At 46.2% G+C, this 19,254-nt stretch overlaps 1 protein-coding gene across 6 annotated transcripts in view; it reads right to left on the bottom strand.

Moving 5' to 3' along the window:
* SEC31B (SEC31 homolog B, COPII coat complex component) overlaps positions 1 to 19,254 on the bottom strand; it is a 34,218-nt gene continuing 14,964 nt past the window's right edge. For 3 of the 6 annotated variants that reach the window (XM_051619327.1, XM_051619329.1, XM_051619328.1), the window contains 17 exons: positions 18,625 to 18,855; positions 17,119 to 17,193; positions 16,437 to 16,520; positions 15,395 to 15,503; positions 14,811 to 14,989; positions 14,021 to 14,147; positions 12,838 to 12,983; positions 12,106 to 12,279; positions 11,308 to 11,496; positions 10,426 to 10,624; positions 9,708 to 10,031; positions 8,599 to 8,637; positions 5,804 to 5,859; positions 4,420 to 4,566; positions 3,936 to 4,052; positions 2,525 to 2,596; positions 1 to 1,808 (listed from right to left, as the gene is read on the bottom strand). In XM_051619327.1, the coding sequence (XP_051475287.1) occupies positions 1,629 to 1,808; positions 2,525 to 2,596; positions 3,936 to 4,052; positions 4,420 to 4,566; positions 5,804 to 5,859; positions 8,599 to 8,637; positions 9,708 to 10,031; positions 10,426 to 10,624; positions 11,308 to 11,496; positions 12,106 to 12,279; positions 12,838 to 12,983; positions 14,021 to 14,147; positions 14,811 to 14,989; positions 15,395 to 15,503; positions 16,437 to 16,520; positions 17,119 to 17,193; positions 18,625 to 18,855 (2,448 nt within the window). In that variant the 3' untranslated portion in view covers positions 1 to 1,628. Of the gene's footprint in view, positions 1,809 to 2,524; positions 2,597 to 3,935; positions 4,053 to 4,419; positions 4,567 to 5,803; positions 5,860 to 8,598; positions 8,638 to 9,707; positions 10,032 to 10,425; positions 10,625 to 11,307; positions 11,497 to 12,105; positions 12,280 to 12,837; positions 12,984 to 14,020; positions 14,148 to 14,810; positions 14,990 to 15,394; positions 15,504 to 16,436; positions 16,521 to 17,118; positions 17,194 to 18,624; positions 18,856 to 19,254 lie in introns of those variants that run through there. The other 3 variants (XM_051619330.1, XM_051619331.1, XM_051619332.1) reach the window with 3 other exon arrangements.

The following is a 19,254-nucleotide window of genomic DNA, read 5'->3' on the forward strand; positions in this document are numbered from 1 at the left end:
TCACAAAACACAGCTTTTATTTCACTGTTCTGTAATCTCTCAGTGCATCAAACTGCAGCAATAGAAACAACACAGCAGCAATGAGGAGGCACTTTGACCTGGAAAGGATAGGATGAGATGTATCCTCTCCCTCTTTGCTCTGATTCCCCTCCCTCCTGAGTCTCATGGTAGAGCAGGCTGATTCACATAAGTCGCTGAATCACCAGCCCATGATGGCATTAGCACTCAAGCAGCAAGCAGAGGAAGCAGGGGCTGGCTGCAGCCAAACACTGGGAAGAAGTCCTGCTTCCAGTTAGGGCCCAAGAATTACACTGTTTGGTTAGCATGAAAGAGGGCAAGAGAGAAGAAGAGCAAAAGACACACAGAGATGGTCTAAAATCCCATCTGCCTTCCTAGATTTCTTCCCCAGGACCAATGTGCTTCATTCATCAATTTTAACCCAGAGGAAATGCCATATCCTTGGGACCTGACAGCATCACCTCCTGCCACCATAGTGTCAAGGGGCCTTTGAGAACCACCTCTGCATGTATTTGTTACTGTAGGCAGAATGAATGCACCACACCTGGAGCAGTGAGCTCTGTCCTCCTGCTCAAGTCTGGGCTGGTCAGAGTAGCTTGAAGTGATTTTCTTTATGGGACCTGAACAATCCCTCTGCTCTTAAAGCCCCCAGACTGTCTGAAAAGCCTGATGTAGATAATTACTAGGTAACACCAGTGGGCGAAAGGCCAACCACCTAACATAAACAAAGAAAAAAAGCAAAAAGCCAGCATGTGTGGCTTTTAGCCCAAACACAGGATGCACCTGGCTCTGGGGAGGAGCACACACAGCAGTCCAATCGGCTGTAACTCCTGAATGGGAAGGTCCCAGAAGCTGGAAGGGGGAACCTGCCCAAGGCCTGAAACAAAAAGGGTTCAAGCCTGCAGCTTATGGAGGATACGTTCTAAAGGAGAGGGAATACAGTGTGAACAGGAGACTCAACTATGAAAATAAAGGGCTGGGTGAAGAAGAAAAAGAGAACCAAAGCTAGCCCAGAGCACGCTGGTAGTTAGCCCAAGTAAGGATATGGGTGCAGAGGGGTGAGAAGGTGAGTCAAGGATGAGAATGAAGAGAAAGGAGGAACCAGAGGAGAGAGCTTCACTGTAGCCCAACAGAGCAAGGACACCCCAGCTTAGGTCCTGAGGGAGCTCAGCTATCACTCAGGCAATTTACACTGCAGCAAGGAATAGAGCCCGAGGCTCTTCTGTCTGCTGCAGGTGCCAGCCCTGTTTGTCCTCTAAAACAAGAAAGCAAGGTCAGCCTGGGTGGGAAGGAGTTTCCCATTTGTGCCAGGGAAAACAGGGAAGAGGGGAATCTCTGGGCAACCTGGACAGCCTGAAACTAAGATTCCTGGTCTGGGAAGTGGCCTCAGACTAGTGAGAAAGAAGAGAAAGAACAGTCTCCAGGAGTCCCAAGCCCCAGTTGGCTGTCTGGAGAGTGGATGAGGCCAGGGACAGTGGCCCAGCACAGTTCCAGGCACTGGCACAGACTTATTTCTCCACAGTCAGAAGGAGAGTCCATAACCTGCAGCACATCAACAGGTGAAGAGGTCCACCAGCTCTCAGTGTGCTCTGTTCCAGTTGCTCCACACTTCACACATTCAGCTTGCCAGCAATGGTCATGAGGACTTTCAGGATGGGCATGAAACCAGACACCTCACTGAAACTGCTGCTGCTCACCACTTGGGTGTGAACCAGGAGACCTTGTTGGTAGTTCCTAGCTTCAATGCAGCGGGCAATTTCATGGAGACCCATGAGGATGGTTGGAGAGAGCTGTGGGGAGGGAGTAGAAATGAGTCAACATGTTCAGCACTATAACACAGGTCACCCTTTCCTCCACACCTTTCCCTCGTGTTCTCCACCTCATCCTCACCAAACAGTACCTACCTACACAGTCAGGCACTGTCAGGAAGGATAGCCTGCTTCTTTCTGCAGTTTCTCAGCCCACAATAAACACTAATCTAATAGTCTGGTTACAATGAACACAGGTTCTAAGTAATGACATTTCAGCATTTACTGAATATATCCAAGGAGGTCAAAGCTCCATCTAGCACAGAACCCTAATATGGACACTCAGGACAAGGATATATGTGAAAAGGATTTTCCCCCTTGATAGCTATCCCTCCAGCAACTAGCATCAGCAGTTTCAGAGTTTTCTAAGCTGGAGGTTACATTAGGTTCACACTTAACAAGTTCACCCAATTACCCATTCCCATGTGGAACCTGTCTATATGCCAGTATACTTCCTGGGGGCAAAGGGACCCTGCAGATAACCTTCCCAGCTTTTTCTTACATTATGTCTTCCTTAACCTTGGCCCAGACAAGATAAGGCTGGCTGGATTCAAGTTGCATTAATAAGGTTTGGCAAGAGCTTTCTCCAGAGCATATGTCCTGGTAACACTGGGATAGACACCAAGGCCCATTGCCCTGTGTAAAGGGGGGGGATCAGAAAACTGGCTGGACTACAGGGAATGGTGGCATCTACTTACCGCCTGCTCACGGAGCTTCTCATACAAACAGTCCAGCCGCTGCAACGCATCCTCCAGCTTCCTCCGGGTTTTCTAAGTGAAACAGGTATTGCTAGCTCTGCCAGAGCTACAAAGCCACCTCTGCCAGAACCAGGCTCTTTCCCACTCAGTCCCTCCCCTCCTCTGTTCTTCCCACAGCACCTTACAATTCAGCTGCATCTCAGCCTCTGCCAGCCAAAGACTGTGATACAAGCCAGCCATGCCTTTGTCCTCACTGTGCACAAATACATGCACACATTCTCTTCCCAAGTCAGGAAGCTGCATTTGCTCCTTTTCCTCATCTCCCAGCCTAGGCTTTCCTCCTTTCTGCCAGTGCCTGTAGACCACAGGACACTGACTACTTTCAAAGCTTGAGAAACATCTGCTAGTTGATCCACAGGGCTTTCAGACAGCCTAATCCTGGCTGACCTAAGCATCAGCTTCTTCCTGGTCTCCTTGGGGAAAAGAGGGAATATCCTTTCCACTCTAGGGAAAGGGCCTGAATACCAAAGCTCTGATGGGACTAACCCTGCTCACTCCACCTTGGGTAATCCACTCACAGGTAAATTATACTATGGATAGAAATGTCTGGCTCTGGGCAATGCTGGGACAGGCCTGGCAGCCTTAGGAGCTCAGGTGCATGGCACTGCTGTACCAACCCAGCCATCTGACCTTCATATAAGCTGAGTGCTTAAACCCAAACCAACAGGCCTTTCTGTTCACAGGGGGAAACTTTAGCTCATCTCCTAGAAATTCTTGCACTGGAATTTGTATAGAGCATTCAGCTGAAGCTGCTGCTGCACACAAATTGACTCTAGGATAGCAGTTTGGGCTCTGAGCTCATCCTAAGCAGAGGTATTCTGGAAGACTTCATGGTGCTCCCAAGCTCTGGGAAGACTTCGCAACCTAATAAGATGCTGCAAACACTGCTCTTCTGGTTCCAGAGAGTCTGGCCTGATAAATTCATGCAACATGACATGTATGACAACAGCCTTCCAGGAACGAGGCTGGAGACACGACAGTGACTCGGGCATAAAGACTGCCTGGCTTTCTCTTTCAGCCAGAATAGCTCAACCCTTACCTGCAAACTCTGAGATAGCTGGTAATACCAGCTCTACAGAAACTATTAATCCAATGAAAAAGGAAACTGAGTCAGTGGGGTCATGATCTTTAAGGTCCCTTCCAATGCAAACCATTCTATGATTCTATGATTTCTTCTACTTCCCTCAGAGAAAAGAGCCAGGAGAACAAAACCATTGTTCTAGAGAGTCAGATGGAGATAAACAGTTATAGGGACAAGACTCCTCCTCTCTTTTGCCAACCAAAAGAAGAAAGCACCAGTCAAAGATCTATGAGGACAAAAAGGCCAAATATCAAAGAAAGGAGGACTTACTGGATCAGTGGCGACAGCAGAGCAGCGCTGCACCAACCCTTCAAATGTGGTCTTCAGAGCCTGGTGCTCAGGAGGCACCTCCTTCCTCTCAACCCTCTCCACAGGTAGCTGCTGATACTGTCAAGAGAGAGAATCAGATGAATTAATGCAATGCGAACTCTTGCAAATATGAACAGAAGAATTTTATCCCTTTGCAAACCCAGAGAATACCTGGAAGCACAGAGATCTTCAGACTCTGGTATAGCTTCAGGCCTCTGTGGATTCTCAACTCCCAGCAGGCTGACAGCCTGTTTGGCCTCCCTCCCTCTCTCTCAGCCGTACCCAGGTGTCATTTTCCAACCTGGCAATTCCTCTAACAGTCAGCCAGAGATGTCTTTAAGGGCTAGGGAGCAACATAAGCCCTGCAGCCGCCAGTCAACAAGAATGTCAAAAGCTGAGTTGTTTTTCTACTTGACAGTGTGTTGGTGGCTGTTTCCCTGGGTACCTGCAGGCTGCCTTCCTTGGGTGCTCCTGGGGGTGACTGGCCAGATTCTTGCAACCTGGACAGCTGAGGATGAATCCCTTGGGGCTCAGCAGGCAGGCTCATTACTGGAGCTGTGATGGGGGCTGGAGGAGTAAATTTCTCAGGTAACTATCAGCAAAAGAAAGAAAAAAAATATAAATCAAGAAAACCAAGCTGAAGGAAGGAGGGTTGGTTACACTATCCACAGTCAAATTCAACTTCCTTACTAACTTGCAGAGTGCCCAGTTCTCAAGATGATGTGTAACACATCCCTGTTCTTTCAGCCCCCTGACTCAGACCATGGGGCCCTTCCTCTTGCATCCTAGATGAACAGTCAAAGCGACAGCAAGAAAACTTCTCTGGAATTGTTCAATCAAACAGATCCGTTGCCCCTGAAAGCACGGGTCCTCAGAAAGCCGCCTTGGCTCTGCGACGGCACGAGTCCTGAATGTAGAGATTAGCAGCAGTAAAGTGTCCAACAGAGCAAGTGTTGGGGAAAATCCCACGACATGGGGGGAGAATCCTCTTGCAAACACTTCATCGTGCCCCTGCTAAGCCAGAGAGTCAGGATAGATTCACTCCGACAGGGCTAGATCAAAAGGAGATGGCTTTAACAAGAGGCTAATCCTGTTGTAGTGAGCACAGCCTGAAGCAGGTTCCCAGCTATGCTGCCAGAAAAAGGGCGAGAAGTCTGTTCCAAGCTAAAGAAGAGGAGTGGGGGGTGGGAATGGTGCCAAAGAAGCTTCTTGTCACACCTGCCAGCAGGCAGCAGTGATAGAAATGGGTACTGAGAGCATATGTTGCAAAAGAGCTCAGCTCACAGGTCCTCCAGTACAATCACTACAAGGCAGAAAGCAGCAGAGCCAATGCAGCAGGCAGCTCACACAGCTACACCTGTCCCAGCTTCTTTCAGCAGAAGTGCCTTATTAGTTGGTATCAGCATCTGAGGAAAATCACTGTAGGTCTCCTTATGCTGAGGGGAAATGATGCTCCCAACTATCAGATGTGAAGTGAGCATGATCTCTCCAGCCACTATCAAAACAGGTGTGTGGGCAAGGGAATAAGATTAAATCTGTATTTCTAGCAACAAGCAACTGTACTCAGCCTGAGAAGTACTGACAGTGGATGCAGCATCACAGATGATTACCATGCTACAGAAGAGCCATCCTGGAGAATGGCAAGCAAGTTTGGATAGCAAAGGGACAAGATGACTTAGGACTCCAGTCTTAGCTATGCATTTAATACAGAAGTAGACAGGCCAACATGGTATGAGACCTGTTGAGTGTGATAGGAAGCATTTATAGGATTCTGTCACATGGAACTCCCTGGCTAAAAGACAACCAACACATTGCAGCTAAAAGCTTACCTTTTTCTTTTGAAGGCCTCCTCTCACAGTGGAAGGATCAGTCCAAGGTTCCTGAGCTGCCAGGAGAAAGAAAAAGACAAATGCCTAGAAAGTGGCCACAACAACAATTCACGGTTGCTTGCATGGTTTGGAACTTCCCTCAGCAAAAGGGTCCGTGGCTCCCACCTTCAGACCACTTCAACTGAGGAATTTCAGGCCCAGATCACAGAACTGCTCGTGCTTTTCTTTCTTAGTAATATTTTTAACATCTGTATATGTGCATAGGATTCATGAGGTGATGTCTGATCAGACTGAACTGGCACACACCCGCTCCCACACAGAAAGCTTGCCTGCAGCTATCTGAAGCATTCTGCATTCTGCACAGGCTGCAGAAGTCAGCCTCAGAGTCAGGCCTGAGCCTTGGTCAGGATCTGCATCTGTGTGCACATCAGGGTTCATGGAGCATCTGGGCTTCCCCAAACATAAAATCTCATATCTTCTGACCAGCACTCACAGGAGTGCTTCACGGTGGCAGTCCACAGCAATGCAGGTTACTGTGATAAAGAGGGGGAAAGTTTGGGGTGGGTTGAAATTTTGCTTCTTCCAAAATCATGTTCAGAACCAAAGCTTAGCAAAATTGCTGGCCTCCCAACTAGAACAGAACAGACTCAACCAGCAAGTGCCTTGGGAGCAGAGGGCTGTCTCAGCAGTCATTTCTGTGGTACCTAGCCTCTAACCTCACTGCAAGTAATTAAAAACCCATCAGACAAAAATCACATCAAAAGACTTGCGACTACACTTCATTCTGCAAAGGTCAAATTCCAACTACCTTGTCTGCTGCTGTCCTGTAAGGGTACCTGCATCTCTAGACAAAACCCCAGTGCTTCTTTTGTCACCCCAGTATTAATAACCTCAAGTTGATGAGACAGGAATAATCTGTGAGAAAGTAGCATAATTCTAAGGGGCAATATAAAAATTGCTGGAGCTCAGTGCCACACTTAATGAGCCGCTGATCCTGAACTGAGCTTTAAAAATCACAGGGGAGACATGCAAAAGGTGCTTCATTACTTTAATTACCTTTATTATTAAAATTCTGGCAGCCTCTTTTTGCCCTCCCTTTTCCCATGATTTCAAGACTCACTTTCTGATGAGTTTGGATCAGTAGTTTAATTAAGTTGGCACTTATTTCTAGCTTGGGGATTCTGTGCCCTAGAACTCTGCTGGCCCCCACCGAGCCTGTGGCCTAGCAGTCCCTGGCACTATTCCAACCCAGTGACACTTTGAATCCTCACAGGAAACAGCTATTTAAATTATAGTCTTTAAGCCAGGCACTTAATCAACAGACAAGAGACAACAAGACCCTGCTGCATTCTGCTGGGATGAAACTCTGGCTATCTTGCCTGTGCCACTTGTGAAAGGATTTCTCACCAACCCTGAAAGAAGTGGCACATGGCAGCAGTCTCCAGCAATGCCTGCCCTAGAAAAAACAAGACAGTCGGCACAGGTTGGAGTCAGGGATTATCCTAGCCAGAAAGGAGATCAGCCAGCATGGTGTTGTACTTCACCCTGTCCCTGACACTCCCCAGGAGCGTGGGATTGCTACAAGTGGAGATCTCTTGTCATCCTGCTAGTGAGACTGCTCATGAGCTATTCAGATCATGTTCAGGAATTTCCAAAGCAAGCAAGTTTGGTCAGTCAGATTAAGTGACCTTACGGTCCCCTTCCGGACTAAAGAAAAGTGCCCATCAAAACCAAAACAACAGTAGCGGGCAAGAAAGCACTCTCAAGGAAGCCAGTTTGCACTTCTGATATGGGTGTGCTGTATGCAGCCATTAAAACTGAGGGGAAAATGCTACCAGGGGATGAGAACTTCCCAGCAGTGAATTTCCAGTGAAGTTCCCAGGCAACTTCAGCCTGGGGAAGTGCTTGAAATCCTTGCCATGGAATCATCTTGCTTTTAAAAGGGAATCACTGAGATTTTTTATTTCTCTGCTGAAGGGATAAACTCCCTTTCTAGAGTCCCACTTCACACAGCATGCCTTGCTTGGTGGTGTAAGTGGCTACCAAGTATTCAGGTTTCCTTAATAAAACTCACTGTGCAGAGACAGCCCAAGGCATTGAGCCTTACCCCACTGACAGTGTAGACTGGAATATCTCTCCATCATCAATGAATCCCAAAGAGAGAAAGTACACATTGTCAGTCAGAAAACCTGGGACTGAGATTCAAAGCCAAACCTTGTCCTGTAACTAAAGCAAAAAGGGCTTTCCAGTTCTGTTTGGAATAGAGCCTCCAAATTCTGCTTGGGAAGCTCTCCACCACCACTGTTCATGCTGGGACCCACCTCTTCCAAACCACCTGGGAAAAGCACAAACACAAGACTGGGAGTGTAACAGGGAGAAAACAAGGTAAGTTACAACCAGTGGCTTGTTCCTTGCCTAAAGAACCAAGTAAGGAAAAGGGGCTGCTTCCCTGTCCTGTTGGTGCAGCAACTGCTGGACACAGAGACTGAGAATGGTCTAATTCCTCCAAGACTGGAGGGAAGTAGAGAAGGAACATGCTGGAACCCCTGCTTTCCGTACCCAAACCAGTAAGATCACAGTGCTTTCATTTCACTTTTGACATCTCCAGATGTCACTTACTGGTCCACAGGACAAGTATGCCCACTAGCCCAGCTGTACAGCTGCCCAGGCATGCAAGGAAACAACAGCAATGAGCATGCATGCACACACAGTGAAGCGTGCACACACCCCCCACATTTCACTGGAAGCAGCAACATCGCCTCCCCCGCAGGTCGGGAGGCTTCTCTGGGTACTACCTGAATGATCCACGTGGGGATCTAGCCAAGGGAAGAAACCTGAAAATCAAGGTAGGATGGGAGAGTCATCATCACCAACAGCTTTTATACTCAGTGAGTAATGTCCCTGGACTAGTATCCCTGTTAGCTTTTCAGAAGGAATTTGTCCAGCCCTAGCTTAGAACCTTTGTGTGTAGTCCCACAGGCTTCACATAGTGGGATTTGCTATCCTTGGTTAAACACAGCCCAGCAAAAGATTCCAGGTGGAGGGAAACCTCAAAGTTTCAGTTCCTTCACCCTCAGAATACATGTGACTTGGAGGAGCACCTGCTCAAAATTTTAAGAATTGACAGCCTCATTGTTAGGGTTCTCCACAGCCTGGCTAAACCTGTCCCCCGAGGCAGCACACAAAGGATTAACTTTGATATGGTGATGTTGTGGAAAATAGAAAGAGGGGATGCCCATCCACTAGGAACTAGGTCCAACAACACTTCATTTTTCTTTGCTGTGCTAGCAAGGACTTCACAGTACTTGCAGGCTGGGCTGAATTCAAACTAAAGACCCAGAGGGGAAAGGCTGCAGGTCTGGAGCACTGCACAGAGGAATACAGAAGTGCCAGTCAAGCACTTCAGAACAACAGGAAAAAACAGGGAGAAATAGAGCATAGCAGTCAGAGGAATTTTATCCTGAAGCAAGGGGTATCCCACAGACAGAGAAGCAGCAACCTGCTCTCTCAGCATTTCAAATGCACTTCTTATATAAGTTACATAAGCAGGGATGAGCTCAGCAAGCCTTCCACCAGGCATTCCCTGGGAACTGCCAGTTTTTCAGTCAGAGCAGATTGTTCTGCAGTGGATGACTACTCAGGGTGCACTGGAGACCTGAAGAGAAAGCATGTTGTAACTGCAACCTGGCAGACTGAGCAGCGGGACAGACTGAACAAAACTGTCAACATTACTGTTTCACCATCACCACAAGACTCAGCACAATGTGCCTGTAAGGTTAGTCACAGCACCACCTCCAGCCTCTATGGTGGCAGACCAGACCACAGAAGGTCCGTGTCTATTAAACAGTGAAAACCCCATATCAAGGAGTGTCCTGAACACACAAGCCACACAAACAGTACTTACCTGTGGGAGGAGGAGGAACACTGGCTGCTGGCAGGGGTTGAGTAGCTGGAGCTCCAGGACCTCCCTGAGGGTAACCCATGTTCATTGGGCTGAAATATGCTGAAGAGAAACCTAGAGAAGACTGGCTTGCCACAGGGAGAGGACAAGCTGCAGGAAGCTGAGATGATGGCACTGAGGCTGGAGTGAAGTGGGCAGGTCTGGGTGGTGGAACACCAGGAGATGCCACGGGCATGGATTGTCCTGGCAGAGAAGGCTGGCTGGGGAAGGGAGCAGGTCCAACCGGTCTGACTCCTGCTGGTCCGAATGGCTGAGACTGACACACAGCTACAAGTGAGAAAGGGTATGTATCAGCATCACTCGTTTCATGTGCAAACTACTCCTGATGCTTTCTTTCATACTAGTATGTTTGCCCTTCTCCAAGCCATACCCTAGAAAATCCATGCCAGGTGTATCCCTCAAAGCCCAGGCTGCTTCAATCAAACTCTGCCGCAAAGGTAGCTGTGGCTTCTCCAACCCTAGATATGCTTAATCAGTCGATATCCAGCAACAGTTGCTAGAACTGAGATGTGTCAGAAGCACTGCAAAGCCTGTCAGACAGCTGACTTGTTTGTTCTAAGTAGGACAGGCCCTTGAGGAAGAAAGTAGAGCTGCCATGCAGGTTAAAGGCTTTAGTCTAAGAAAACCTGGAGAATGGACACGACTATCAGACAATGCTTACCTGGCCCTGAAACAGTTGCTGGAGCCAAGCCCAAGTTGTACTGTGGGTATGGGGGCCCTGTTTGTGGACCCGTGCTGGCCTGGGGAGGGGCAACATGGTGAGGTGTCATCGACATCGCTGGCACTGGCTGAGGCGTGAAGAGGGAAGGCACTGAAGGCTGAGAAGGTGCTGAGGGGGCAAATGATGACTGATAGTTGGGCTGCAATTAGAAAAGCAAAGAACTTGCAAATGGCCAACACAGTCATGTGCATACACATACAAGCAGAAGCACTTTCTATCACTGTCACTTCTCAGGCAAGGGAATAGGCTGCTGCTGTCAGTGCCCTGGATGGTTTGATCAATTTGGGTGGATTTCCCACCACATAACTTGATCAACAAGCTGAGCACCATACTCTTCAGAGCACTCCCCAGCTCTCACAAGGATTAGTCCTGAGGAGCCAGTTCCCACACAGTGACCTCCTGGAAGCACAGCCAGAGGAAATAATAAAGGAACAATTCAGAAGTAGTACAGAGTGGAAGCAAAATTTCCTGAAGAGTTTTCTTGTGCAAGAACTGAGATGAAGACAGACTACACTAATTTAACTGAGATATGAGGATGAGATGGGCACAGAGGAGTGAACCACAGCCCCCTTTTCCCTCAGTGGATCACTACACTTGTAACAGTCTCCTCTAGTGACTACTTGTGGCACAGGCCTTTATTAAAAGATGCAAGAAGTTTACTTCTGGATTATCACAGTTTTTGTTTGCTCCAGTGAAGGACATCACTGATGAGCTCCTCAGTGCCTCCAAACTGCATCATCTCATATTACTTCATATGCCTTCCATAACCCAGTAAGCCTTCCTCCCTTTCTCCAAGCCAGAACACCTGAATTTAAGGCCTACCTTCTCTGGGTGTCTGGGATCTGTTTTGTGAGCTGCTCCTTCAGGTGCAGAAGTGCCCTTGGCTGCTGGGGATGTGTGTTTAGTGACACCTACATTGACACGTGTGTAGGGAAAAGGGGGTGGCTGCTGATCACCCACATTCTCTCCTTGAGCATGGAAAAGCCGGTCTCGGAGCTGTTCAATCAGGAGCTGAAACAAACTATGCTTTAGTAAAAGTGTCTTGAGAGCCTCAGATGGAAGGTGCTGGTGAGGGTCAGCAGACCCCGACACAAAGTACTGACTATCAACCTGCAAAACTAACCATTTCCACAAAAACCACTAGGAAAAAAAACAAGTGGCAATCTGGAATGTCACCTGCCATACTCCCAGGCAGACAAAGTCTCACCAGTCCTTCCTCCAGTCTTTAGATTTTTCCCTGCTGAACCCTGACCCACATTTGGGCACTAGACAGATTTGTTTCAAACTACAAGGTGACCTCCCCATTCCCTTCTTCTACCAGATAGTTCCAGGAATAGGTGCAGCTTCCCTAGAGAGCTGTTTGCCAGCACTGTTCTCTAGGAACCCCTTTACCATTCCATAGCTCCCTTCCTTTTCCCAGAATCAAAGGCACTAAAAAGAAAAAGCAAATGAAGACAAAAGCTGTCCTGTAAAAAAACCCCATACCCCTACTCTCAAGTTATCATAATTCAGGTGAAACCTTAAGTCCCGATTCCTGTCAAAATCCAAGGTCTCTCTCATACAAAGTGTTATTTTCCCTCATATACTACTCCTTCCCACAACAGCTCATGTCTGACTCACCTCTTTAGAGCTGCTGGGCAGGTAATTCATTGCAGCTGCCAAGCATCCCTGCGATGCCAGGAGACTGGCATATTGGGTGATTCGTTCTGCCAAGACAGGGCCTGGAGCTGGTCCTGCTGTGCCTCGAAGCATCTCAATGGACTTACTCAGCACCATCACCTTCTCTATGAGATCCTGAATAAGCCAAAGGGAAATAGAAAAGACCACTCAGAATCTGACTTGCTTCACTGGTCCATGTTATGCTGAGACAGTATCAGATGACTTTCCTCACTTTCAACTGACATTGGATTCAATGTGAATGGAAGTTACTCCACTCTGGAACAAATACTACCACTGATTACTGTTGCCTCAGGTGCACTTTGTGGAGAAAAACAGGAACCAGGAAGCAAACCCTGACAGTGCTACTTTTATGCTAAAGGAAAAGGAAAGTCAGAAGCCACAAGGACATTCCCATCAACTGTGATCTTTTACTAGGAAGTTAGTACATCAATATCCAAAAACAGATAGGTAGGCCATAACTCCTGTCCATGGATTTATATGCAACGTAATCAATACTCTCTGAACACACAAACCCTTAACATCTAAGAGTCTGGTCTAGAAGGAGATACCTTGGTGACTACAAACAGGTCTCCACTGTCTGCTGGAAGCCAGATACTCTGTTTGATAGTGCAAACAGATCAGGGCAACCAGACTGGGCTAAAGGGGAGTCAACCAACATTATAGCACCTGTACCTGCAGGGCAAGGGGTGACGAAGTCTCATGGTTTTTTACCCAGCATTCCACCAACCTCTCCACATTGCCTGATGAGATATAGCAGAGGCAGGCATCATTGCACAGGGATGCATCTCCCTCTGACTCTAGGCGGGCACCCAGCATATCTGGAGAGGAAGAAACACAACCAACATTTAACACACTCTTTCTGAAGAGCTCATTTAACACCAAACGTCATCTCTTAGCAATCCTACTCTGGCTTGGCATGGGAAAATGTTGGATGTGCACCTAATTCTTAGATAACACAGAGAAATGGGCATCATTAGGAAATCCCAAACCCAACTTGTTAAAAAAATAAGTAATTTTGTATGTATCTGCTAATTTTTATATGTCTGCCCAGACATATGAAAAAAAGAAAAAGGCTTAAAAATGGCAGATTAATTCAGTGAAAAAATCCAATCCTTTTTTTTTTTTCTCCAAAGCACTGTGGGAATATCCAGGCAACAGTAGCGTCCAATGCCAGGGACACCTAGTAATCTGGTAGTTGTCAATGTTTAGCAAATGCTAGGAGATAAAGGTGAGCTGGAGCTATACCACCATCACCACCACCACCTTCCAAGCCCTACAGTTGAGTCTGTAAAAGGTGTCATGTTTTCTTGCATTTCAAATTGTATCATCTTGCATAAACTGCTGGCATTTCTCCAACAGCACTTAACTGTTCCCATCAGTCAGGAGGTCCCAGCTAAGCAATATGAGTAACTTAATCAGATTCAGACACTAGATCGTCCTCTAACTCGGAGCCTCAGAACAACCTGTTGCTGAGCATGTTGGACTACTAACAAGACTGAAGAAACTACTGAAGCCACCTTACCTTCTACTGTAAAGAAAATCCCTTTCTCCCCAGAATAAAATAATAAATATCCTCCTCCTAGTGTCTCAGTCTAGTGCCTATCCTGGTTTTTCACATGCTATTGGTAGAGGTGACAGGAAATATCAGCACATGTAACTTTGCACTATGACTCCAGATACAGTGTGCACACATAATTCATGTAACTCAACAGTCCACACTTATTTAGTAAGTTTCAGCTAGCTCTAATGAGTAAGGAGTGCTTTCCTTCCTTAACAGTATCCACTTCTTTCGGTAAGCAGTCCAGAGCTGCCCTCCTGTAAGGGAAACTGTATAATAACATAGTACACTGCATACCACAGAGCTGGGTATAGTCCTCATGCTTTGAGTATGTTAACAAGATGGCCAGTGCCTCCTTCCAGCTCTGTAGATCACATGTGCAAACAATATCTTGCCAGTTCTGCTGCACAATGGAGGAAAGCAGCTGTAAGAGAACCAGAAGGCCTGTCAGTCACTACAGACAAAGGTAAGCTGACTGCTTAAGTACGGGCATCCACAGGGATAGCTCATTTTCAGGTACACTTCCCACAGTGCAGCAACTACTTCACTGTACATGAAGGTCCACCAATCCCAGTATTAAAGGTAACTGGAACCCAATGCCACTAAAGAAAGCAAAAAAGCCCAACAAGGCACTTAAGACAATATGGAAACAGCCACACTAGAGAAGACTGAAGTTTCAGCTAACACATACCTGTTTCAGAGCAGCTACTCTCTATGACTGGGAATGTAGCATTAGGATATCCAAACTCCTGTTACACATCATCCTTTGCCAATCTGTCAGCTAGGACCATTCTAGCTGTGCTGTAAAGGAGCAATATGCTCCACAAGTTACAAGCACAGAAAGCTGAGGCAGAAACCATTAGATAAAAAATAAAAGAAACAAAGAACACAGACATTCTTGGTGGACAACATGAAGTTGTTACACAACTACCAAGAGATTAGAGTAAATGTCTAGCCAAGAGGAGATGAAGAGATTCTGCCAACATTCTACTTCCTGCCAAACCATTTCCACATATATTCAGACAAACATCTGCCAAGATACTGCACACCTTCCCCTGCTGAGTAGGTACACAAAACTGTCACTTACCAGGGAGAGTTTTGTCTTACGCTTGGCAAAATAGCGTTTCTGGGTCTCCTTCAGGAGGTTCTCCCCTCCGGCTATAGCTAAGATTATGGCATCAGCAAAACGCTCTGCCCTTATGCACAGCTCCACTGCACCCTCAAAGTTCCCCAACAAAAGAGCTTGGCTGATGAGTCCATCTGTATCTACAGAGATGAGAAGCAGAGTTAACCCACAGAGGCATCATTCAGATGTATCGATGATGCTCACTTTACAGACCATACAGTACAAAAAACCAAAGCCAACAATGTATGGAAGCCTAGCTAAAAGAAGATTTGGAAACTCAAATCAGGTTTGGTACTTCAAAAAAATACACTGACTTGACATTAAGCCATCATCTAAAATATTCTTCTATACTTTTAATGGGTCTCTTATCTGCAAAGAGTTCCTTGCAAGACGCTGAGAGATGTTGCACAACAGGGGAATGGGTCGTGTTTTAAAAATATTCATCTGCTGGAACTGACCAGATTCTTCCTGGTATCTCTCATTTTCTGATTTTCCCTACTCTCCTCTTTCCCTAAGAGTGCAGAAACACATTTCATGTCATGTACCTTCTGTGACAGGAATCTCCAATGTGCTCATATTCTGTGGGATGAGGTTGTCAAAAAAGGCTGAAGAGGAGGAAACGGCAGCTACGTCATCACTGGAATTTATCAAAAGCTGTGCAAAGAGTGCAAGAGGTTAATTAATTGATTGAACACAGAGATCCTGCCCAAAACAGTTTAATGTATTACTGCTCTCCATTTGTTTGAGCATGCTCATATAAGTCTGATTTCAACTTGGAAAACCATCATGCCTCCTGTCACTGCTCTATCAATCTGGGCAGTTTCAACAGTGCAGCAACTGGAGTGGCTGCTAGTGACAAAATGTAGGAAACTGACAGTCAGACATGCAGTGCCAACAGTATCGCTGGCCAGTACTCATCAACTCAACTGACAGTGCTTCAGGAAGCTGAACAATTTTGGAGAGAATAGGGACAAACACAACAAGTGGTATTTGTAACTAACAGGTAGGATCACAGCCATGCTTAGTGCTTTATTGAAATGCAGGACGCAACTGCTACCCAGAGAATATCTCAGCAAACGTTTAAGGTTTGCGAAGATTACTAATTTGAGGATAGTAGTTTTAGATATCTTAGAGGAGCAAAATTTACAGTGCATGGTGAACCAGGCCTTGGAAGGCACCAGAAGACGGACATCCCAAAATCATGTGAGAACGTATTTCAAAGGACAGAGGTGAAAAGGAAAGAAATACAAAAGAAATACCACAGGAGAAGCTTCACAGAGGAAATCCAGAACTGCACCATGAAGTTAAGCTGGGGTAAGGCTAATTCTGTCACTGAAGAAATCAGCACTGGTGAAGCAGGCCTTCTTGCCGTGTTAACAGTCAGGAATCCGTCTCCATAATTCACTGATTTGCTCAAAAGCCAGCAGAGACTGCTACAATCATTTAGTCTGACCCTGTGAGGGTCTGACAGGCCTGTGAACTGCCCTCTGTGATGCCTGCATTGAGTCCAACAACTTGTGGTTGGAATTAAACCGTCCATTCTGCCCTCCCTTGCTCTCCCAGACTGGCAAGATGAACAGGACATACCTGATCTGGCTGCACAGCATTTGTCTCATCTGCCTCAGGAAGGGGCTGTTTATCTGGGATCCCATTACTCAAGCACGAAGAGATCTAGAAAAGTAACAGACATTCACAGAGTGAAGCCCCTACCAAAGTTAAACACCTGAGCAGCAGAGGTATCAAATGACTGGCAAGCCCCTAACAGAATTCTCCCAGCTTTTTCAACTGTTTGAAAAGTTCCACCTCTCCCTATTCCTGGCTGGCTGCCTATCAGTTTATTTATCCTGCTCAGAGCATTGTCCATGCTGCAGCACGTTTCTTCCCCTGCAGCTCCATCAGTGATATGACAGACTGTCTTCATCTGTCACCTTCTTTCTGGCTGTGGAATACCCTAATATTCAGAGAGCTGGATGTTAGATGCTCTCACAACTCTTCTGCTTGTTATACACTTCCCAGAGTTCCATCTGGAAGCAAGATAAATGGGCTCAAGATTCCTTTGGTTTGATACAGTACAGATACAGTTATACCCTTAAAAGTGCCTGCATTTGCTTTTTAAGGGGAGATAGAGGTGCCACGCAGCTGAAATTTCATACAGTTCCATGTTTTCTGTGTTGTGACATCTCTCACTTATTTCCAGCAGGGACTCTACAATTCCCGTGCAGCAGCTTTAGTCCTCTAAAGGTTTCCTTCTATTGGAAAGGCCCCTTACCTTTTTTTGTAGATCCTCTTTACTGTAGCCCAGCAGCCTGAGGAGTTTAGTCCTGGACTCCTGCTCCAGATTCACCTGAGTCCCAACGGATATTAAAAAACACACGAAAACATGAAAAATCCAAGACATCTACACACTGCCAACAGGTGGCTGTTTCTGGCAGCAGCAAAGTGTAGAGCTCAGCTTATAGATAAGGAACTCAACTATGACAAGTCCACCTAACTACTACTGTGGGAAAATCTATGGAATTTATAATCAAGATAAAAGGGTGAAATTCAAGTTTGTCACATAGTTACAATGAGGTACAACTGCGTGTGAGGGCTATGACTGTATACGTACTTCGCGAATGTACTTGGTCGTTAACTCCCTGGATGGTCTAGGAATTGCCAAGCTAATCTTTGCATAGAGACAATAGACTGATTTGAGTCTGGATGAAACTGAGACAAGGTGTTTGCCTGAAGTCCTAGCTGACTTTCCAAAAATTAGTTAACTAATCATTAAGGAAGCTCACTGGGTGGGATTTCAGACAGTTCCAGCACACAGCCTAACTGACAGGCACTATTTGTATGCTTTAATGTGTGATTAATATTCCCCAAGGAGAATCTGTCTCCATAAGTTCCAGGTTCTTCCTACTACAGAACTGACCAAACTGTACATGGATAAGAAACTGATAAACAGTCAGTAGAAACTGTTCTTGCAGATGCAGAAATGGTCATGCAGACAGTCTTCTGTAGCTTGGTTTGTAGTTTAAGACAATCAATAGTAACAGATCTTGTATGTACTGAAGTGGTCCCACAGGACCATGGGCCAGCTGGATTACAAAAATTCACTAGAAAAGTTTGATGTATCTCACTGGATGCAGCTGAAGACATTTTTGCAATGGAGACTACTGTCACTACCTAGGCAACACCTGGTCATTCTATTCAACAGGTATCACTCCCCATGTAAAAGTAATACTATGGAAAAGATCCCAGTATTTCGCCCCACGCACAGTCTGCCTGTGAGGATCTGTAAAACACTACCCAAGCTAAGCTCTGCCCCTGCCAGAGTGGCTACTCCTCCTTATCAAACTCTTCCATATTAGCAAATTATCAATGAAATAATCATCCTACGTAGGGCTACAGTCAGTCCTCAAGCCACCACAGCTCTCTCCCTTGTTATGGAGGATTCTCATTGTCCAGTTGGACTTTGCCTTAAGAAATAGTAACAGTAGAGCTCCATGGGTAGCAGGCAGATACAGCTTGGCAGTGGGTTGAGACAAGAAAATACTGTTTAGCACCTTGACAGGAAGCCCAAACGAGTCCACAGAAAAGACCATTCCTACTGAAAAATAAAGCAATCTCCAACACCTTAACTGCAAAAACTTTTCTTTAGACAAGTAAGTTACTAGCCTATTCAGTTCCATTTTATATCTTAAGGAACAGGAATATAAAGGGCTAGAAGGAACACATTACACCTCAGGACCATAAAAGAACTGACCTCTGTGTTTCATCACAGACATCCTACCTTCAAGAAGTTCCAAAGGTTCTCATCAAATGGAGACTTGGCTGTCTGGATCTTGCCCTGGCAGTAATCACAAAGGTTCTCTGACTGCAAGGCCATCTGCAGTTCTCTGGATCGGAGCAGGAATTCAGTTTCAGTGGTGACTTGACTGATGAATACCTGGTGCAGGTGAGCCTGCTGCATTTGCTGTCCAGGAGCTTTGGTGAGACCAAAGGAAATAAGTTTTCCTCCAAACTGAGGAAGACAGAATGAGATACAGTAAGCATTCTTATAAACAAAGGTAAAAGTAACTCAGTTAGCTCTTCATTCAGCAAGGTGGACTCAAGTTCCAGCTGTGATTACAAGAAACCCGCAGTTTAATGTGGTACGGACATCAAGGGAGTTCACATCACAAGCCCTTCAGCAGAACACTAATAAGAACAGTTGTGTATGCACTGTCAGGCCTAGCCACTTGCAAATGCCAGATAGGCACAGAGGAAAACGTACCATTTGGAAGTGTTTGTTCTTTTAGGACAAGGAGAGTCAATGACTATCAGGAGAATGGCAGGCACTACACAGACAGTGAACAAGTCAAGCCTTTGGGTAAAAGAACAATTCAGCCTTTTGATTAAGTAGGAAAGAGGTGAAAAAATT

This window comes from Apus apus, chromosome 4, assembly GCF_020740795.1.
Source record: "Apus apus isolate bApuApu2 chromosome 4, bApuApu2.pri.cur, whole genome shotgun sequence".
In the NCBI taxonomy this organism is placed as follows: Eukaryota; Metazoa; Chordata; class Aves; order Apodiformes; family Apodidae; genus Apus; species Apus apus.